We start from the raw sequence: 21152 nt of genomic DNA on the forward strand, positions 1-21152 counted from the left end.
TTTGCAACATTAGACCCGCTGCGGCTTTCCAGAGGTCTGCTGGAAGCTGCCTGCTGTCGGGACGTGTCACGCCGGATCTTGGATGTCGAACGGGATTTCTGGAGCCAGACTGCTGAAGCTCCATAGTGTAACTATAGCCAAACGTCTTGGGTCTGGTCCCAGCTTTGCTGCTTGTGGTTGACCCGCACAAAGGCATCAAGGCCATGGGGCAAATTCGCTCCTCGCACAGTTCTCCCGACGTTGTGGAGCCATTACTCCAGGTGTGAATGCGGCCCCTTTGTGTTTCCGATTGCTTTCCGCTCAGATGGTGATGCTTTTGGAGGACTTGTTTAGCCACTTCTGTGCACCTCATGTTGTAAAGTCAGAGCCAGTCCAGGGCTGGGTAAGACTTGTGTCAGCCCTGACACCACCGTGCGGGAGCTAACACAAATGTTGCCTCTTAGATGATCATTGCTTTTCTTCTCCTCCATGTTTGCTGCCATTTTCCCCTCGGGCTGCGCTTGCAGCAGGCAGCTAAGCCTCTGCGGGCTCCCTCCTCGAGCGCCGGCGATTGCTGAGTGAGCGGGTCGCGCTGGCCGGGGCCAGTCAAGCTGTTTTTGGTTGCAGGCTGCAAACTCTTGCCGCCCTGACCCCTAATGTGTTGAACACCAGCTCAGCAGCTTTGCATATTTATTAATTCCCTAAAGTGTATTGTACGCCTGAAGCCCCCGCAGCTTTGTAGCAACACATTAAAAGCAGGAGGGAAATGTATGATCTTAAGAAAGGTTATGCATTGCTTGTTCTATTATCTTATCTAGCCAAATGGTAGCTCTCCAGGTCTATCTTATCTCGGCTGTAACAAAGCCTTGGTTTCTGCGGAGCACAATAGCTCTAAAAGATCTAATTTTTCTGAGATACAAAACCTTACATACTACCGCAGAATCTCAATAAGCACAACATGGAGTACTGCTTTATAAAGTACCCAAACACAGCAGATAAATATTTCTGCTAATATTTTATTTCGATGTAGGCCAAGGGACAATTTTAAAAGACTCACTCTAAAGCACACAGTTCAGAAAATATAGGCTGCTAGTCAAAATGCTGTTTGGAACCAGGATGTCAGTCGTTTTAGATGAAATTCAACCCTGATGATATCCAAAGGTATAATAAAATGTTTCAAGGAAGACGCCGGTGTTTGCAGAATGTAATAAAATATGCTTAGCTGCGGTTTCAGTGCCATGGAGAGCTAGAGCACGAGTCCTTTTTCAGGCTTTCGCGTGCCTCAGGATTTGTTCCAGACAGCGCCTCACCTGAAAAATATTGACCGTAAAAACAGACATGAAGTTAAAAGCAATAAACATTTCTGGCCTGTGTTAGACAAAATGTGAGTTTGTATATTGTTAATTGGCTGGATGCTCATTAGCATGTTATGAGGGGAAATATGGCTAGTGATAGAGAAGATGAAATACTCAGTGGTAAATCCAGACACGGCACATTCAAGCTCCGATTGCAGCCTCTTGTACTTGGAGAGGAGGAAAGGATGGTGCGCAGTGACTATGAAAACACCCTGGACACTTTGCTTTGATTTCTAACATCGGCTATAAGTAAAGCTCACTTGCAAGTAGCACTAACACCTGTACATGGCCTGGCGCTCGACAGTGGCGGGCAGGCCTGTTATCCTCATTGGACAGGAGGTGAAGGGACTTGCCTGAGGTCCCCGAGTGTACCAGTGGCAGAGACAAGAAGGGAGCCAGAGGACAAGGGGTGTTCTGGATCCCGGACTCTGGCCCCAGGGAAGCTGTGCCATGGTTTCCCCTGCACTGCTCACTGGCCTCTTGTATAACTGCTGCGAGATCGTCTCAAAACCAGAACCCGCCGCATGGCTTCCTAGATCCTGGCCCGACATGCTGTGGCATCTCTGCAGAGACAACAGGATGGCAGTCACAAGCGGTAGCGTAACGTGGGATAGACGAACAGAGCACGTGCCCTGGATGGGACGTCACCATCACGGATGCACGTGCGCCCTGAGGATGAGCTGCTGCCCACAAAGGCAACAGACTCCTGAGCACACGCGGGCCTGAACAAAACCGCACGCATGCTGCACCTGCTAGACTGGAGAGTTCAGAGGCGAGCGCCACGTGTCCAACCACATCCCTCTTTTGTCACATAACTACCCACGTGAACAGTGTTTTACACCTGGCCGCCCACATGACTGGGCTATCCAGACTCACGTAAGGGGAGCTCCTAAGCTGTGCGGCCTCATGCAAGTTGCTGGTGGCACTGAGCAAAGCACTAGAATAACTCGATTACAAAAAACCCCTTTGTTAACGCTCAAGCTCTTCAGTGTTTGCTTGTCTCCTCTTTTGCTCGACAGCTGCACTTGCATGCCTTCCCTTCGGGGCTCCCGCAGCCCCCACACGAGCGTCAGCTTCTTTTGTGCAGACGCGTTCGCCTTGGCCTTGTTGCCCAAATGTGTTGAGCCTCCACCGTGTGCCTCTCCTCGACTGACGGTTGTTTTGCACGTATTTTACAAACATTTTTGAAAGAGGATGGCACTGCTCGGTCTGCACACCCACGCCGGGACAGCACAGAGTTAGAGCTCAGCACCGACTTGGCACCGATTCAGATTTAAAAGCCCTCAACTGCTCTTTTCAGCCGTCTTTGAAACTTCAGTTTGGCTGGACGCCACCCTCTGCTTTCCTCCAGAGCCCCTGACGCGGCCCGACCAGGCCTGGCCTGGCCTCCCCTTCTCCCCTGGCTCGTCTCTGAGTCTGTTTGATTAACCAAGCATGAAACCAGATCAGCCGGCCTGAAGATACTCGGTACATGATATTTCAGATTAGCACTAATTCTCCTGGCCGCGCATGTGAACATCTGGCCTTTCAGAGGTTCTTCCCACTATGCTAATGAACTTAATACTTTGCCTTTAAAGCCATGCAGCTGTTATCTATCTTCCTCTTTGTCTGCGGCGTTTTGACGGGAACCACAACCGCAGCTTCCAAGCGCTGACCTGGGCACCTCAAGGGGCTGTAGAGAGGTGAGCCAACATCACTGACCCTCGAGAAACAGAGACACCGAAGGTGAAAAGCAGTCTTGTGCTGAGACAGCAGTAGGCCCATTTGCTAGCAACGCCCTCCGAACAGGACACTGAAGTGGGAGCAAAGTGCCAGACCGCAACAGAGCGAAGCCAACTGATCACCTCCGCCACGCTGGCGTTTTCTCTGGACGGCGTCAACCACGGCTGTGACGCCCGCCGACTGGAACGAGACCCGACATGCACGGCCAGATGAGATATCAGTCCGTATCAGCACATCCCAATTACACAGGGAACCCCCGTGCCCCTAAATCGGGGTGGCTGCCACCCACTGCCCTGAATGCTGCATAGTTCGTGCCGATTAGAGGATAAGGGGATGGCACTCAGAGGTGTGAGCAGCCCCAAACCCACTGTGAGCGCAGCACGGCGATGACATGAGACGTATTTACATCTCCCGTGTCAGAAAGACTTTCATGCCTTCACCAGCTTTCCCCTGCACACCTGGGGTTGCATACAGAGGCTTTCCCAACGCTTCTGCAGGCCAGGCTGTGTTTGCCTACGGGACTTCTGCTCCTGCTATTCACTTCCCTTGTGTTCAGCTGAAATGAAAAAAGGATTACTTTGTATTTATTTGTTTCTTACAGCAAGAAAACTAATTTTGGGGAAGAGCGTGGATCCTCTTGTCGGAGCCAGGCTTCTCTTCTGACTTCCCAGCTCCTTCAAGTGTAATGTCACACCCGAGGGGCACGCTTGGAGCACTGCTGCCCTCCTGACAGCCCTTCGCGCGCACATTTCTCACGGTGCCTTTGGAGCCAGAGTTTCACTCTCCGGGGTCACAGCAGTGTCTCATGGACAAGCAAACAGTCAGCTCCTGCTTTCTAATTAATGGTTCTTAGAGGCTGCTGAATGTGTGATATAATTAATAGCACTTAAGTCTGGAGTGCGGAGAAATCTAGAGCTGATTGCTAAACTGCATGTTTACTTAGGGATTATGTGCAAACAGTTCCTGAGTGCAGTCACGGGCTCGTGGGGCCTGTGTAACAGAGCCAGCTCACGGGATTAGCCAGCTGTGCCGAGGGAGCAAGGCTGCTGTCGCCACAGCTGGCCAGTGCTCCTGCCACGCCAGGCCACGGGAGCACAGCTGGGTTCTCCCCCGCCGCCAAACCCCTCTGAGCTGGGGCAGCGCGATGCTGCAGGCGCTGGAGAGCGGTGGTACCTTGCTGCAGCCTGGACTCGCACCGCACACTAACCCGGCCAGCCCGGGGGCAGACAGAGGCAGCCGGATACGGTGCAAGTCACCTCTCTCCATTCCTGGCGTCCTTGACCTGGATGCTGTTGCTGAGGGCATGAGATGGTGCTGACGCCGTCATGCCTGCTCCTTCCTTGCGAATCTCTGCGGTGTCTGGGGACTGGCACATGCCGCTCCCATCAAACGTCCAGATCTGTGCTCTGAGCACACCACAGCAGCATGTCTTGCATCACGGCGCCGGCCGCACTGCACGGGGTATGCGGGCACACGCTGTGCACACATCGCACTCTCAGGCCAGGGGTTAGCTCTGCTTTGCTGCATATCCAGTGGCCAAGCTCCTGCTGTTGGAGCTACAGGGTGGGCTTCGGATCCATGTGTAGGCTGCAGAGTTGGCAGGGGGGGCAGACAATGTCACCCTCTGCCATCAGTCACCAAAGTCCAACAGCAACACCACCCACTACATGACACGATATAAAAATATCCAATGCAGAAATGTCTAAGAAGCAGAAAACTCCTACCAGTATCCGCCAGAAACATCAGAGAGGAAGCAGGAGACATCATGGCCCCAGAGAAGGTGGGAAAAGCAATTAAACAACCACACACGGCTACCATCTTCACACCCTCCTGGTCCTAAACTCCCACGTAAGGCATGGGTAAACCTGGATCAGCTGCGATCAGGGTATGGAGCCTTCAATAAAATCAGACAAAATGGGCCTTACAAACTCACCATCGTGCCCCTGTGGCAAAGGAGATCAGACAGCCCCGCATGTACTACCCGGCTGCCCTCCACGTGGTCTGCCAGAGGGAGCGAACAGTCTGAAAGACTGTAGCAATACTGTTGGATCTACTCTGAAATGGTTGGAGGAGTCGACTACCTGAAGTCATAGGCAAGAAGATGACGATGATGACCCCATGCCCCCTTCATTTGCAAGACGACGACCCGTGCCCCCTTCTGTCGAAAGGCCAGGAACCAAGTGCCAAGAACAATAGGAGCCATGGGACAAAAAAGGGTCAAACAATTAACACTCCTACACCTAATAACAGGAGGTCTTCCCGCTGGGGGTAAGGGCTCAGTGGATGTCCATGGGGCTAGCAGAGCACGAGTCCATAGGGTGGTGCCCAACGACACCAGTTGAGACAGGTCCTTAGGAGGAGGGGAGTGGGGCTCAGATAACCCATCGCCTGGCCCCACATCTGCCTCCAGCACCCCCTTCTCTTTTGGATGGGAAGAAAAGGAGACTACAGTTCACATTGTCTGACAGCGTGGAAAAGACAACTCCTCAGTCGTGGCGTCAAGTCGGGGGCGGGCGCATGAGGAGGCCTGACACCAGACAGCCACCCCTGGCATGCAGGATGCTTTATTCTGAGCCACTTAAAAGCAGATCCTGCCTTTGCAGTGACACGTAAAATATTCACATGTTTAAGCAATCAAAACCTACTGGATATATATAGCTCCACCGGTAGCTGGCCATGGTGTCATGGTCATCCTCGTTATGCAGCGGGACCCTCTGACATTGCGCTTGAGGTTGGCTGATGCTCTAACGGCATCGGGGCAGCTTTGGGCGTGGACGTGACAGGGAGCTTTCCTGGGACTCATCTCTCAGCTCAAGGAGGGGGCTCGCGGGCAGCCAGCCACGCAGACAGACAGACCGCAGCATATTTCTTATCACACCTGAGAGTCAGTAGGCACACGTCTCATCTTCGCTACTCTCTGGTCCGTGTGCTGTGCTTTCGAATTCAGGAGAGAGCAGGACATCAAAACATTTACCCTACTAGCGAGGCTCTTCATTCTTGTGCTGGGTAGAAACCTGGCGAGATGCGTCTGAAAACAGACTCGAGATGAGGAACACGGCACGCAGCATTGCCTTCGCAAGAAGAGTGCTTTCTCTGTCTCTCCATCCCACACCAGGCATCTTTCAGTAAGCGTTCTTGAGCTCAATAACTGAGCGCCCGAATTACTGATGGCGCCAAGCCTGGGTGATATCAAGCAAGGACGTGGCACCTTCAAAGTGAAGAAATGCTTTTTTTTCCCCAAGTAACTTGTATTCCCCATAAAAGCATCTGTTGTGCTTGTGTGTTCAGCGAGAAGCAGGTGCTGAGCTGTGGCAGGCAGGGTGGGTCATCTTACTTTGGCCACGGAGAGGCTCTATAATACGTCTCCCAGGAGCCCGGCTGCAGTTGCGGACGTCTCGAAGAGGAGGACTCCGCCTGACGAGGCAGGAATACACCGAGGTGCGGGGAAGTGGTGGAAGAAGGGGTGTGCATGGATACTTGTGCTATACACCTGTTCAGCCTCACCTCATGTATGTGGCCACGTGCACAAAGGAAACCGCGTCTTCCCATCATTGCAAGGAAATACCTCCTCACTGTGACCCTGAATCGAATAAAATGCAGCCAGAGATGCTAAGCAGGATTTATTTCTTCAAGCAACCCCCAGGACATTTCGTGTAGCCACGGGTCATATGGTCAAGCATGCTAGCAGGCAACCCCAACAGTCAGGAGAGTCTGCGGGAGATCAAGGCCTCGCAGACAGGAGGGAGACCATTGAGAGCTTCCTATTATACTCACGTGATATTTTCCCTTCTTTGTGATCACTTCCCACCAAAGGACCATTGTTAGGAGTCGACTTTCAGGCATCACAGATGAGATGCATCCAGTGAATACAGCTGCGTGGTTCTCCTGGACCTTACAGTGTCACGTGGCTGCCACGAGTGGACCGTTCAAATGCACCGAATGGTCTCAGAAGGGACACGGTATCTAATCACGTATCTCAATATTGAGGCCCTCCGTTCAGCCGTGCTGTGAGTACCCAAGTCCTCCCTTGGGAATCAACCCAATGAATTGGTGTAGAGGAATCAGAGGAGTGAACCTGATGAACCAGTATTTCCCCTCCAAGCGCTCAACAAGAACGACAGTGCAAAAGACCCAAAATGCTGCTGTTTGTTGGTTCCTGAATTTCTACATTCAGCTTTTTCTAACTGTCTCATGGGCAGCAATAAAAACTCAACTGAAATCACATCTGGGGATGCTTAGATATACCAGAATAAATCCTCCATAGGTGAAAAACAAAAATAGCACTGAAGGAAAATGATGATGCCCTCATTAATTTGCTAGGAGTTTTCATCCTTTCAGAAACAGGGCCAAGGGAGCAGACAAGATATGAGAAGTCCAAAAGATGCTGAAGTGCATCTTTAAATGACGTTCAGAGCCTTTACATTTCCAAAGACAACGCTCTGCCGGGGACAGGAGTTTCACGGTGATGCCGCAAGTTTGGGCATCATGGTCCGAAAGCAATGGCAAGCAACATATAACAACACAGACCCAACAGCAATGACATACACATTTCACCGAGTGCCATGTATGCTCACTGAGTGTCCTGGGGGGCGTTAGCCAAAGGTTTTGCCAACTGTGCTGGGAGCCGCAAGTCCCAGCCGTGGCCAAAATGAGGTTGGAACGAGGGCATTCAACGATGGCAAGCGACAGACAGAAAAGGACGCCTCTGCAGTCTTTACACTCGTGAGCATCCCAGCATAGCTCGTATTGATCTCACGGTGGCAATTCAGCACTCTCGCAAGGCTCTGACATTTGGGCCTACCAGCATGGGACGAAAATACCTCAGTTTTTAGAGCACAACATGTGAGTGCTTGCCTAAGCAGTTTCTCCTTTTTTTTTTTTTCCCTTTCCTTCAAAACTTTTCCCTTTTGGGCCAGTGGAAAACTTAGCAGGACACGTGGTAAGTTAATCGCAGGTTAATGTTGTGAATGAAATCAAACAAGCGCTTTATGATGGAAGGAAGGAAAATAGCCCCCTAATACACAAGTATGCACACACCTCTCATTAACCAGCCACCACGTGGACACCCAAGCTATAGCGGGAAGTGATGTGAGACACCTCTGAGCGGTAGCTGCTGGCAAATTCAGGCTTCTCTAATCCATTTTGCCTTGTCCTCTGGGAACTGGATGCTAAATCTACCTCCGAGGTGTGATGGGGACTTTGGAGGAGGCCTGTGCTGGAGGGATCGCTGTAAGAGCAAGGCATTGGCTTTGAACCACCACGCCGTGGGCATAAGGCAAAGAAACTCCCTGCCCTCCCATGTGCAGCTCCTGTGCCCCCTTCCCTCTACTGTCTGTCTCTTGTAGGGTTTCCTGCCTCCACTTCTTGGGCTTTCACTGCCCTACAAATGCCTCGGGACAGGGTCTGCATCTTTGGGGTGCCCAGGTGGGACCTACCAGTCTTGGGTGCTGCCTGGATACATTAATCTGTGCCCCCTGCTCAGGATGGGGTTTTTTACCTCTGGTTTTACTGGAAATATTTCTTCAGACTTGCGGCTTCGGCTGCCATGTCCTCCTCGGAGCGCCACTTGCTGGGGGCATCCTCTTCGCCTTTGTCGTGGCGTTCCAGCTTTGCAGCGGCGGGGGAAAGGGAGAAGAACGGAGTTAGTTGATGCTCTCTCAACGCTCCCACGGTCAAATTACGCGTGAGCAAGAGAGCGAGTGTGCACGGTTGGGATCCACGCAGGGTGGTACTGGAGATGGGTGACTGCAGCATGGATTTTCTGGGCCAGCAGCTATAGATTTGGATGGAGCTGGTTGATTCTGGGTGGACGGGTGGCACTGGTAGGGATGGCACTTTGGGAAAGGAGGGGAAATGCTCCTAGTCCAGGATGGGACAGTCCACAGCCTGATGAAGGCTTGGGGTTGATGAATGAGTGCTGTGACATACAAGTATGACACTGTTATACAGATATATCATGTAAATCCGGCTCTGCCCAGGCAGCTAGGATTGCTCTTGAGGACATTTCAGTTTAGGTCCATATCCTTCCTCCATGGAAGTTTAGTAACACCCTCCTGCCACGCTGAGTGGGGGCTACCTAACCACGCCCCGGCCACAAAACCCCTTTTACCCCATTAACCACCTTGTGTGCCAGCTGCCCATCCAAATGGGAATGATAACATGCATGGGAAATCGTTCACTGCTGCCTTAGGTTTGGAAACTGCAACACGTACAAAGTCCTACTTGTTGCCGGGTGAGTGCGACGTGCCATCAGTTGTGTCAGGAAAGCCAGTCCCTTCACACTAACACACCGCCCTAGCACACACATCCCTATTCCTACCTAAGCAACCTCCGAGCATGGCAGCCGCTGATCAGACAAAGGCAGTCACTGCAGAAGATGGCAGAAACATCAAGAACATTCAAATTAAATACCTATTTTGGCTCAAAAGTATTGCAGGTTTCAAGCGTGCAGCGCGGGCTGCATCAGCAGCACCGGTGCGTCCGAGGAATAACTTAATGTCTACATTTTTGTGGCTGTCAGAGACAATGGTGGAAAATAATGCATTTGCACCTCTTATTCCTGAACAAACTTCAGCACAGAAAATAAAGCCCTTAAGAGCAGAGATGAAAACAATGTCGCATTTAGCCAAGGCAACTGCAGTGCCATATATGGCGTGTTTAGCAATAAACTAGGATTATTAGCATATATCCACCCCACAAATACTTTTATTTGTGCTATGTTTCTCCTGCTCCAAATTTTGCTGCCAGCTACAGTCCGATGCAGCTTTACATTCTGCTACAGAGATTTCATTCTGCTCAGCAGATGAGGCTACATTAGAAAGCTATTTCCTTCCATGCCAAGGCAGATACGATACGATAGCTGTAGGCAAATGAAACCGTATTACTGTTCCACCGGTACAAGACTAATTTTCATTTTTATATTAGCTGTAGGTATGATATAAATCTATCTTGTAATGATTTTATAGAATTACGGAGGAAGATTTAAAAACCAGGGGAAGGTACACTGTGTACGTTGTCATCATCTATCCTGCCTGCCTCCGGTACCTGCGTCAGAAACAGAAGCCCGGGCTAAGTGCCTTCAAACAAATGCAAACGCGGTTGCGTACGAGACGGCGCCGCTTCAACTGGTGCAACAGGAGGATGCTTGCGGCTAGTCGGGAATCGGCCCTGGCTTCCCGTGTTTCGCAGAGAGGGACAAGCCGGGGCCGCGGATGAAGTTATGAGAGTGTGGGAACAGACCGTAAAACCCTTGAAGTGGGTAACGGTGCCTGGGCAAGCCTACCCTGCTCAGCCCTCTCTCCCCACACCTCCCTCCGGGGTCCCTTTTGTCTCCCGATGCCTTTCTCCACTTTCCAGGATCCTGGGCATCACCTTCCTCCTCTCCTGCCTCCCTGCTCTGCTCTTGGGAAGCAGAACTGGGGGTTTTTAGGCTTTGCTGTTTCCACAGCAAGAGACGGGTCGAAGCCAATTGCTCGGCCACTCGTCTCTCGGACCAGCCAGCCAGAGCCCAAAGATGGATAAAACCCCGAGAGCCAGACAGTGCCGGACAAACCCGGGCTCCTTTCCAGGCCACGATTCATTTTAATTCCGCCTACCGCGAGAAATGGCAGTGCCTTTTAACACCGCCGTGCGTTCCCACCACCCCGCTCGGACCTCCCCCAGCACGAGGCATCCCCGAGCGCGGCGCTCTCTCTTTCGGTGCCGACACACGAACACTGCGTTTCCCAAATGGAAATCGGAGCCCAAGGTGAGTTCTCCAAGGTGACGAGAGAAGGAGGTTTCCCTTTGCTATACAACCACTCACCTTTGAAAGCAATCGGTTCTGGACGCGAGGTTGCCGTGGGGGTAGAGGGGGCAGCGCCGGATCCCGTACATCCAGCAACAGAAATCGCGTGACGTACACAGCGGGCAGAACAGCCTGTCCTGTTTACTCCGTGCGACTGCCCCCTCCTCTGCCGGGGGAAAGGGCCAAAAGGCGGCTCCAAGAGCCCTGGATCTGTCCGGCAGGGCGCTCCCCTGGGTAGACTCAAGAGCAGGAGGGAATCTGCAGGCAAGGATGCAGACAAACAGGGGCACGTCAGAGACAGAGGCAGAGCGGGCAGCTGCTAGGAGCAAGCAAGGAGCGGGAGAAGGAAAGCCACCATTATCCCCTTCCTGACGGGCTGCCAGGTGGGAGCGCACGGCTCCTGCTAACAACACACGAGCTGACCTTCTCTGCTCCTGAAGCTGCTACGTGCTGGCCTCGTGTGAGCATCGACGGAGCAGCTCATCCTCTGCCGTTTCATCGGGACATGGGCCGCTGCATCCTGGCATCTGCCTGCAACGCGTCTTTGTGGTACTACTTCTACTGGACTTCCCCCCGCGTTTCTGATTCAGGACGGAGACAGGCCGAGTCTCACGTGCCTCATTACCTTTCTGGCCGGGTGCGAGGGCGGCGCGTGTATGCTGCATAACGCCAAGATGACGCCACCAGCAAGAGTGCCGGTCGCTTGTTATCCTCCGTGCAAAGTGTTCGGGGTGGTGTTTAACCCTTTGTTACACCGGGGGCTCAGAGCTGTCTCCCAGAATCAGTCGACCCTCGGCGCTTCCCGCTGGGTTAGAAACCGGCCTGGTTTGGGTGAGGAGTCAGCGGTGTCTCCTGGGGGCAATGCAGCATCCCTCCACGCTAAACACAGATACAGCAATTACGCAGCCCTCCAATTGCCGTTGCTAAGTAAAGTGCACCCACAGCCCGCTCGCAAGCCTCTAGGGACCAAAGAGTGGCAAGAAACCCTTTGGCAGGAGCACAGCAAGCCGCTGGCAGAGCAGAGCTTTGCAAGGGTCAGCGTGAACGTTGTCTAGGGCAAGTGCTGACGAGCAATGGAAGGAGGATAATGAGAGCCCTTTTCGTTTCCCCGGGCTCTGCAATCCAGCACGAGCTCTCCACACATGCTGTGCAAGGGGGATGGCTGGGAGGAAAACAGATCCTACTCGTCGCTCTTGGGGTTTTGCTCCCAGCACCTGGAGGAGGGGTGTGAGGAAAGGCAAAGGGTGCTGGTGTGCTTGCCCGAGGCGCGCGCACGGCCACGCCAAGGCAGCTCTGTTCTGCACGCAGGGGCGCAGAGCAGGCAGGCTACGCTTCCCCGACGTGGTCCGGACATGCTGCCAGCGCCACGGTGCACGTAAGCGCGCGGCCCAGGCGTCGCACAAAACGGTGACCTGACACGCTGCCAAGCCCTCTTTGCATTGCATAAACCTGCGGCGCATGTTTTAGAAACGTCAGTAATGCTCGTGTGTGCGAGAGAGAGGTAAGCAAGGTCCCCACTCCAGATGGAGAGCTAGCCAGCCGCACAAGCAAGCAAGCAAAACCTATTTGAAACGAGCGGAAAAGCAGCTTTTTCCATGCTTAATGGATACAGGAATATCACAGAAATGCAAGCATTAATAACAGAGATAAGAGAACAAATTAGTGTGGCTGAGCTACATCCCTCTCAGAGGCAGGCTTGGGATGGCTCCAGAAAGCAGCCATCGATTGCAGCCTGCTTCTATTATGTTATAAACTTTTCTATTTTTTTAAATTTGAGACAGACGCAGAAGCACACATTACACAACCCTCAAATCACCGCTGCCCGGCAAATTACAGCGCGTCTGCTCGACATTCTTCAAGCACCGAGAGTCTTGTTTACCAACCTAGTACATCTTCGTGCCTTGCGGGACGAATAAATGCACTATTGCTAAGATATGCCCTTCTTCAAGCAGATCATTACTGATGTCTGACTCCTTGGGCTTCCTGATAAATTACCCTCTTCTTTCACCTCAAGCAGAAAATGCTCTTCCACCAATAATCCATGACTGTCAGTTTTGATTACTTGTAAACAGCAAAGCTCTTGAAATATATCTCTTTGCAAAAAAATGTTCATTTTCTCACTCGTGCCACCCAGCATCACATAACTAAAAGTTGTTGGTGCTGCAGAACGCTTTGTGTTTTTATCACCGCAGTCCTTCAGGGAAACGCAGTATTATTTTATAACGCATTTGCGTGGCGGGACTTCTCCGTGCCCTTTGCAGAGAGGAACTCAGAATTCACCATGTGGCGGGCCGTTGTCCTCCTGGGTCTAGCAACGGCCGTTACTTGTGAGTGACAAACACATTACTGCATCTTCAACTTATGCAAAACCACTGACAGGAAAGCAAAAGTCATTAATGTGGCTTTCCAGCTAAAAGTGCTGAAAAAAGCTTTGATATTAATTAGCAATATTCTCATTCTCAGTGAATATGTGGTGTTGATGCTGAAGAGTTTGCAACCCCCAAAGTATTAACGTACAAGAAAAATTAGAGTGCTGGAAGGTAATTATGTCAAACTACTGCACTACAACAAAACTCAATTGCCTAGCCAATTATATAGTGTAATATCACATTATCGAAGCCAGTAGCCAAAGGAAGATCTGAGACTTTGCCAGCCTCACAGTTTGGATCCGATATTACTTAGTATCCAACTGGCGGTGTCAGTGCGAATACGCCTTGGGATTTCAGCACGTCGTTCCCATACCAAGTGTCTGCGCTAAGGTAAATGCTGCAGAAGGATATATTGTGGTCAGGCTCCCATATGAATTGGGAGAGGACTGAAAGTTTCTCTGTGCTAACCACGGACTGCAAAACGCTTCTGTGTACAATAGAGTGAAAGCAGAAGCGGGTCTGGCCGATACGAGCAACTGCCGAAGCAGGGACTGCTGCACCGGGGCCGCCATTTCCCCAAAATGTCCTTGGACCAAGACGTATGCAGGCAAGACGATCGCTGCTGGCTGCAGGACGCAAGCGGTACATCTCTCTTCGTGCAGAAAAGCCAGCATGAGATTCTGGCTGGTCCTTCGGCAGCGTGGGGAGCTGGCCGTCGTCTTGGACAGACCCCTACGCCCTGCGCTGATCGGCCGCTTGCTCCAGCCTGTTCCGACAGGGTCGCTCCACACCTCTCGCTCCCAGCGAATCCCTCCGCACTCCGAAAAACATAGACGCAACGTGACTTCTGCCGACCTCACGCCGGTCCCTGTGCCGGCGTGCTCTGCTTCTTGCCCCCGGCTGGGTCTGCCTGGTCCATCTAGGCCAGTGATGCCCAACCAGGGTGCCGCAGGAAGCACAAGGAGGTAAGTGAGGTGTGAGGACATAAGGATATAAGGAGAGATTCAGGCTCCAGGTGCGAGTTGATAAGCAGATAAGGGCAGACAGGGCTCTCCCTACGCGAGAGGCAGCTCCCCTCCCCTACTGCCCTCCTCTCTGCCAGGAGGTGAGCACTGTAATGAATACATTCAGTCTGGGGTGCCACTCAAGTCACAAGAGACACGGAGGATGACTTGAGGCTAACAGTCCCAAAATGGTGAGCACCACTGGTCTAGACTTAGGGCCCAGACAGGGGCTGTGGCTGTACAGACCTTGCACCATACAGCCCCACTCCTGGTAGGGCCTTAGATATAACTTACACAGTTAAAAGGATAAAATCAGAAGACCCAAGACCAGTGTCTGTCTCGGGCAGGACCGGCCCGGTCCTCCGGGTTACAGAGCTGATGGAGGGGCTCTCAGGAACCGCTCCTCTGGGCACGGCAGCGAGCTGTTTTCAGCTCTCAAGTCAGAGGGGCTGGCAAGCTGTCGGGGTCTAACACGGTGCAAGGAGACCAGTGCTGCACGCGGCTGCCGCAGGATCTGTCCCCTTGGTCCTGTGCTACTTCCACGGCATCCCGATGAGCGCGCCACGTCGATCGGCCCCGGCCCACGGCCTGCATTTACACCACAGGTGGCACAGACTCTGCTGCCATTTAATCACCTTCGCAATCACTACCCCCACTAGGGACAAAAACAGTATCGGCATCCTGTGAACTCCCCATCCGCGGGTTTGACTTGGGATCCTACCTCGTTTACAGCAGGACTTTTAATGAGTCCAAAACAGAAATGCTTGTCATCTGAGGAGTCTGCTGCGTGCTTGTCTTCCGTTCGAGCCAGCCAGGATAAATGCGTAAGGTGCCCCAAATAAATCATCTGTGCTCGCTGAGGCGTTATGTTTTGTCCATGTCTACTGGAGATTCCCCGCCTCCTCCTCCCTTTATGATTTGGGCATATATACATGAAAAGGACAATGTATTCATTATCACCAGTGCTGATATTATCCTCATCATTCATCTGCTTCACTGGAGTACAGAGTGTCAATGATGTATTTTAAAAAAACTACTTTCTGCATTGACCCTTCGCTGTCACAGCTTAAAGTGTCTCACCTGGTTTTTGCTGCATTGTGGGAGGAAATGCAAACGCATGCTTGACTTGACGTGTGAGAGCAATGCCAACCCTCTTCGGCAAAGCACTTCAACACCGCTTGCCTCTAAGCCGGCACTGCAAGCTACAGCCACTCTCGTTTCAGGGGTGGTGTTGGTTGGAGCCCTGTTGGTCTAAGGACACAGGCAGACAAGGTTTTTTGGGTGAATATAATCTCTTTTATTAGAGCAACTAAACAGCAGGAAAAATTATTCTTGACAAGCTCTTAGGTACAAATACCCTTCTTCAAGCATAGGGAGAGTGCAGATTGCCTTCCCTATGCCCAAAGAAGGGTGCTTGCGCCCAAAGCTTGTTAAGAACAATTTTTCCAACTATCTTTTACACCAACTAAATAGTTGGAAAAATTGTTCTTGACAAGCTTTTGGGCACAGGCACCCTTCTTCAGGCACAGGGAAGACAATCTGCACTCTCCCTATGCTTGAAGAAGGGCATTTGCGCCCGAAAGCTTGTCAAGAACAATTTTTTCAACTATTTAGTTGGTCTAATAAAAGATACCACATCGACCCCAAGAAGCTTGTCTGCCTGTGTCTGTTCTTAAGCCCTCTATGGAACACAGACCTAGAGAGCCTATGCATCCGACTGGAAACTCTTTGCTCAGTCGGGCCTGGTTTCTCACCCTCAGAAACACGTTTCACAGCAAAACTGTACGTGAACCCAATGAGAAAACCCGCCTGGCTCCTCTGAACCAAACAAAAAGTCCTACGAGAGTAGCTCTTGGAAGCCGCCTTGCAGGACTGGCACGGTGGGAGGTGGTAAGCCATGCCCCAGCCATGCTTGCTTCACCTCCAAGGTTCATCTCTCTCCCTGCAAACCCCTGAGCCACCGAGATCCTCTGGAGAACTCCAGCAAACATATCCCCCATGCTCACCAGGGCTGCTTGTCTGGGTGAGGAAAGCATCGCCTCTGCTAAGTTGTACGGGCGAGCTTTATATTTCATAATAAAAGCTCTTTGAATGCGGCCTCGCAGCCTTTGAGCAGCAGCACAAACTGGGTCCTGCAGATGATCTATGTGTAGGAAGGCAGTTTCAGCAGAAAGGCTTTGCACACTGGAAAGAAAACACTTAGGATCAGACAAGCTATTTTGTTATGGAGGAGTTAATGCTCATTTAATGCCTTTCACATCAGATCTGAATCCATATGTTTGCATCACTTCCCACTCCCGCCCTGCTCCCCTGCCCCCCCACCTGCGGGAAAAAAATAACACCGACCAAAAAACAGATGGCACTGCAATGAAACATTAAATCCTATTCCAATACCGGAGCAATACCATGAATATTTCACAGAGGCACCGGGGCTGAAAAGACAACACCATGACCTTTGCAAGTACCTTACGGGCTGTCTAACCTTGGAATTGCTCCTGACACACTGAGGACACGCAGCAGGGAGGCCAACACTATTTTAAAAAAGTTGTGTATAGTTTTAAAAATTAGTATCTCAATGTTCCCATTATATTCTGCCAATATGAATGACATTTACTCTAGCTCTGAGAAATGAAAGAATTGCTCAAAGAGAAGCTGCATTAAGAACCCATTGTTATTCTGCTGACCTAGTGTCATTCTTGCCAGACAGGTTTTGTCAAGGATAAATGCCCCAAAGTCTGAAAAACTCATCTCCTAAAGCAGCAGCAAAAGAAAAATAAGATGTCCTCTGTATCTTAAATACATGTACAACCTGGCAGCAGCTCACGCTGCTTTTCCTGACATCACAAAGGGTTCTGCATGGCATACAACCATGGCTACGCGAGCAGTGCTGCAAGTCGGAAACTCCAGATGGCTAACTGCCGTTCCCAGTTTTTGCCAGTTGGCTGAATAGCGCCTTATAAGCTGAACCTGTAAAGTGGAAGTTTCCTTAAAAGATGCTACGTGGATGTTTGACTAATTCCTTTGCTGTCACTGCAATCTTTCTAAAATAGGCTGTCTGCAGCAGAGCATGCACAAACCCTGCATTCGGGGTGGTGGACATGGACGGAGGGGGGCTGTCGGAGCAGGTCAGAGAGCTCCAGACTGGAAGAATCACAGAAAATGAGGGTTGGAAGGACCTCAGGAGTCACGTGGAGTGCAACCCCTGCTCAAACCAGGACCGGCTCCAACTACATCATCCCAGCCAAGGCTTTGTCGAGGCGGGTTTTGAAAACCTCCAAGGATGGAGACTGCACCACCTCTCTGGGTAACCTGTCCCAGTGTTTTGCTACCCTAAACTTACCTAACCTCAACTTCCCATGCTGCAACGTGAGCCCGTTGCTCCTTGTCCTGTCATCTGCCACCACCGAGACCAGTCCAGCTCCATCCTCTTTGCAGCCCCCTGCAGGGACTTGAAAGCTGCTATCAAATCCCCCCTCAGTCTTCTCTTCTGCAGTCTAAATAAGCCCATTTCCCTCAGCCTCTCCTCACAAGTCATGTCCCCCAGCCCACAGCGGACATTTTTGCTGTCCCCTGCTGGACTCTCTCCAAATTGTCCACATCCTTTCTGTAGTGGGGGCCCACACCTGGACACAGGACTCCAGATGTGGCCTCCCCAGCACTGATAGAGGGGAAGAATCACTTCCTTTGACCTCCTGGCAGTGCTCCTACCGATACAGGAACAGAGGGGAAGTGTGGGGGAGAGTTTCAGCTTGCTCCAGGCAAGAAGCAGCATGCCTCTTAGACATATATGAGGAAAGAGATGCTTCTTCCCTATATACATCCACTATATACCACTGCTGGCAGACTATGCCACCCCTGCCCCTTTGAGCCTTGCAGTAACAGAGGATGATAGCCAAGCCCCCTTCCTGTCCCACGACCCCACTAGCCTCACTGAGTGCATTTCCATGGGCTTTCCAGTGCCAAATCCACTTCAGACAGGGTATTTGGCCCTTACATACTGCAAGTGCATTTGGACGAGGAAGGACACTGAACGCCTTTGCCCCCGGCCTTCCGAACGCGTGTGAAAAATATCCGTCTACCCCGACCTTTTCTTTGAACAGCAACTGCTGCGATGACCGGTTTAGCTAGCTGCAGGCTACAATATCAGCTCTGTTCCTGAATATCTTGGTGTCTGCTTAGCAATATTACAGAGATCTCTGTTGGCAAAATGTCATGTTGTCCTGATCAGGGCTTTGTTTCAGACCTTTCCCTGTTTCTTCTACTTGTAGCAGCAACGTGGTTCAGAGCACGCGCGGCAAGAAGAGAGTGCGCTGTGATTTTTGCTCTCGAGGTATCATCACCGCCTTTCATTAACTTGCAAGAGCCTGACCCCACAGATGGTTTTGAGTTGTGTGAACAGCTCCACATCTCCAGAAATATGCTACACCGATTGACAAAGCAGTACAGGTTGTGAGCCAAAATCCACAAGCTTTATTTGGGTGAAACTCAGGTGGGCTCGAGCTTTGACTGGGGTACATGGGAAAAACCACCCCCCGCTCTTATCTTATGGGAAAGAGTCCAATATCTTCCCCACCGCCAAGCTTTGATAGCGGCCCTCTGGGGAAATCCTTTTCTGCAGAGTTGGAGGGAGACCTGAAGTTTCATCCCAGTGAATAATGAAGATGACCGACCAGTCTGAAAGTAAAATTTCCTTTAAATAATCTATAAAATATCTGTGGATATGGGGAGAACTTGTTACAAGCTGGATACACGGCACAATGAAGACTGTAGGTAAGTGTTTTTTATTAAAATACTGTAAGTCTTATTAAAGAGCAAACCAGCACTCATATTTCTACCTATACCAACCCACACTTCTCTAGTGCTTCAGTATAAGAGTGCATATGTACCAGTACTCACGCAGTAATACAATACATCCGTAATAATGGTTTGCGCTGCTTTCTATAGCCGATCAGGCTGGAGGACCCTGAAGAGGCGCTATTCCCGTCATTTAGCCCACGCGCTCAGGAGCGGCAGAGAGCCAGGCAGCACGTGGACAGAAAGTCAACAAAATAAATAAGTGAAGAAGGAACTGGTGGGGAAAAGGCTACCCAGAATTTGCTGAACTTCAAAAAATAAAAACCGCCTCTGGCACAGCTTGAATTTAATTGTAGGGGACTGAAGGAAGAGTTCAGAGAAGTTTTCATTAGATGTGAATCATACATGTGCTTGATGAGTTTCTGCATTATCCCAAAACCTTCCCTTAGTATTTTGGGCTAAAAGTTCAAGCTGCCTGGATGTGTGGCTCAGTTTGGCACAGGTCTTTCGTGGCTAGGCACCGTGCGGGTTTCTGTTTCTGTCTTGCGATGGCAGAATTGGTGAGGGGCACGCCGTGGGAGGATTTACACGAGGTGCCTCAATCACTTGGACGGCGTTCTCGTCTCTCTAGCTTTCTGGCCCCTGCTGGGAGGGACACTATGGTGTTTCTCCGCACCCGGGTTATCCCAGCTCTATGCTCAGTTGCGCCGTAGCGGACGCGCGACTCTGGCGCGCTCTGCCCTGCGACCGCGATTCCCTTTCGCCGGCAGTGCTGCAATTGTGCAAGGCGCAGCCTCGACAGCTTTATTTTCTGCGTGGCCACACGACATCCTGTGAGTCACTTCCAACAAAAAGCCACTGACAGTGCAGTCTGTACTCGTGTCAGCTGATCATATTGCAGAAACCAAATGACCCTTCATATATATTTCAGCTAGGAAATTGCAGTTCTGCTTTTAATAAAAAAAGAACAATATTTTACTGATGGTACATAAAGTCTGCTCCACCGGGAAGCTGGCATGGTGCCCATCATCTTCCACAAAGTTCAGTATCTTTGTCAGTGCTCATATACTTGACTTCTTAATTGTGTATGTTCACTGGCTGTGTCAAATGGAGTTTTCCTTTGCCTTTGCTCACTGTGTATTACATCTTCTAATCGGTATATATAATTACTTACCACAATCTGCCATGCCAGATTTTCTAAGCATTAGTCTAATTAACTTAAGCTTGATAATTATGTTTCAGATATCATAACAGTATGCCCAGAACTTGCAGATTATGCTGCTGGCTCCGTTGATTCTGATAATATCTTTTTTGCTCTCACTTTTTCCTTTTCTCTTCTTCCCTTCCCCCCCGCTTCTTTCGGGGAAGAAGTGGGAGGAGGAGAGGCTGGCACTTAGTTTTGGTGTAGTTGAAAGTTTCCCTGCAAACAAAATCAGTTTGTTTCTATTAACAAGCCATCAAATCATTCAACTCAGGGATAGAGCGGATCAGAAATGCAAGGTTTTCATATATGTACACGCCTTGAAAGATGAAGGGGTTACTGAAGAAAGAAATGTGAACCTCCTGCGGTCCGGATCACACACATTCAAACACAAATCTACAGCGGCTAATGGTCAATTATGAACATACTTGGACTTTCCACCGGTTCCCAGTCTGAGCTACTCTAACGATATGCCTGTTGGCTCCAGCCCGCCACCAGGGAGGCAATAAATGAGTGATAGCACACACAGGACCTGGCGCACACACCTTTAAAGCACAGAAAGATCGTCCTTGGTGAACAGAGGCAGGGCATGTGGACATATTAAATATGCAAGGCTGAGACCCCAAATGAGGTCAATTATGCAGAGAAGACTTATGTCATCATTAATACATAAAGGAAGGCAGAAGAAATCTGAGACTGGGTATTGATTTTTGCTGGCTTCCTGATTGAAAAGAAACCCCTGCATTTCCCTTCCTTAAAGTCCATTTACACGGGGAAAACTCCCGTTCTCCTTCGTGTGACTTTCTTTTTCCTGGCTGATAGCATGGCTGTTGTTTCACCAAAATGAATGGCTCTAGGGCTCTGTGGTCTAATGCACTTTATCATTTGCAAACACAAAAGAAACACAGTTGGAAAAAAAAGGATCAGAGCAGGCACACGATA

At 50.7% G+C, this 21152-nt stretch overlaps 1 protein-coding gene across 5 annotated transcripts in view; it reads right to left on the reverse strand.

Annotated features, from left to right (window-relative positions):
- Nucleotides 1-975: 975 nt before the first annotated feature.
- The window catches only part of FHIT (fragile histidine triad diadenosine triphosphatase), a 771770-nt gene continuing 751593 nt past the window's right edge, over nt 976-21152 (reverse strand). For 4 of the 5 annotated variants that reach the window (XM_059715877.1, XM_059715882.1, XM_059715876.1 and 1 more), the window contains 2 exons: nt 8554-8663; nt 976-1289 (listed from right to left, as the gene is read on the reverse strand). In XM_059715877.1, coding sequence (XP_059571860.1) covers nt 8562-8663 — 102 coding nt within the window. In that variant the 3' untranslated portion in view covers nt 976-1289; nt 8554-8561. The remainder of the gene's footprint in view (nt 1290-8553; nt 8664-21152) is intronic. The other variant, XM_059715881.1, reaches the window with a different exon arrangement.

Source organism: Alligator mississippiensis, chromosome 12, assembly GCF_030867095.1.
Source record: "Alligator mississippiensis isolate rAllMis1 chromosome 12, rAllMis1, whole genome shotgun sequence".
NCBI classification, from domain to species: domain Eukaryota; kingdom Metazoa; phylum Chordata; order Crocodylia; family Alligatoridae; genus Alligator; species Alligator mississippiensis.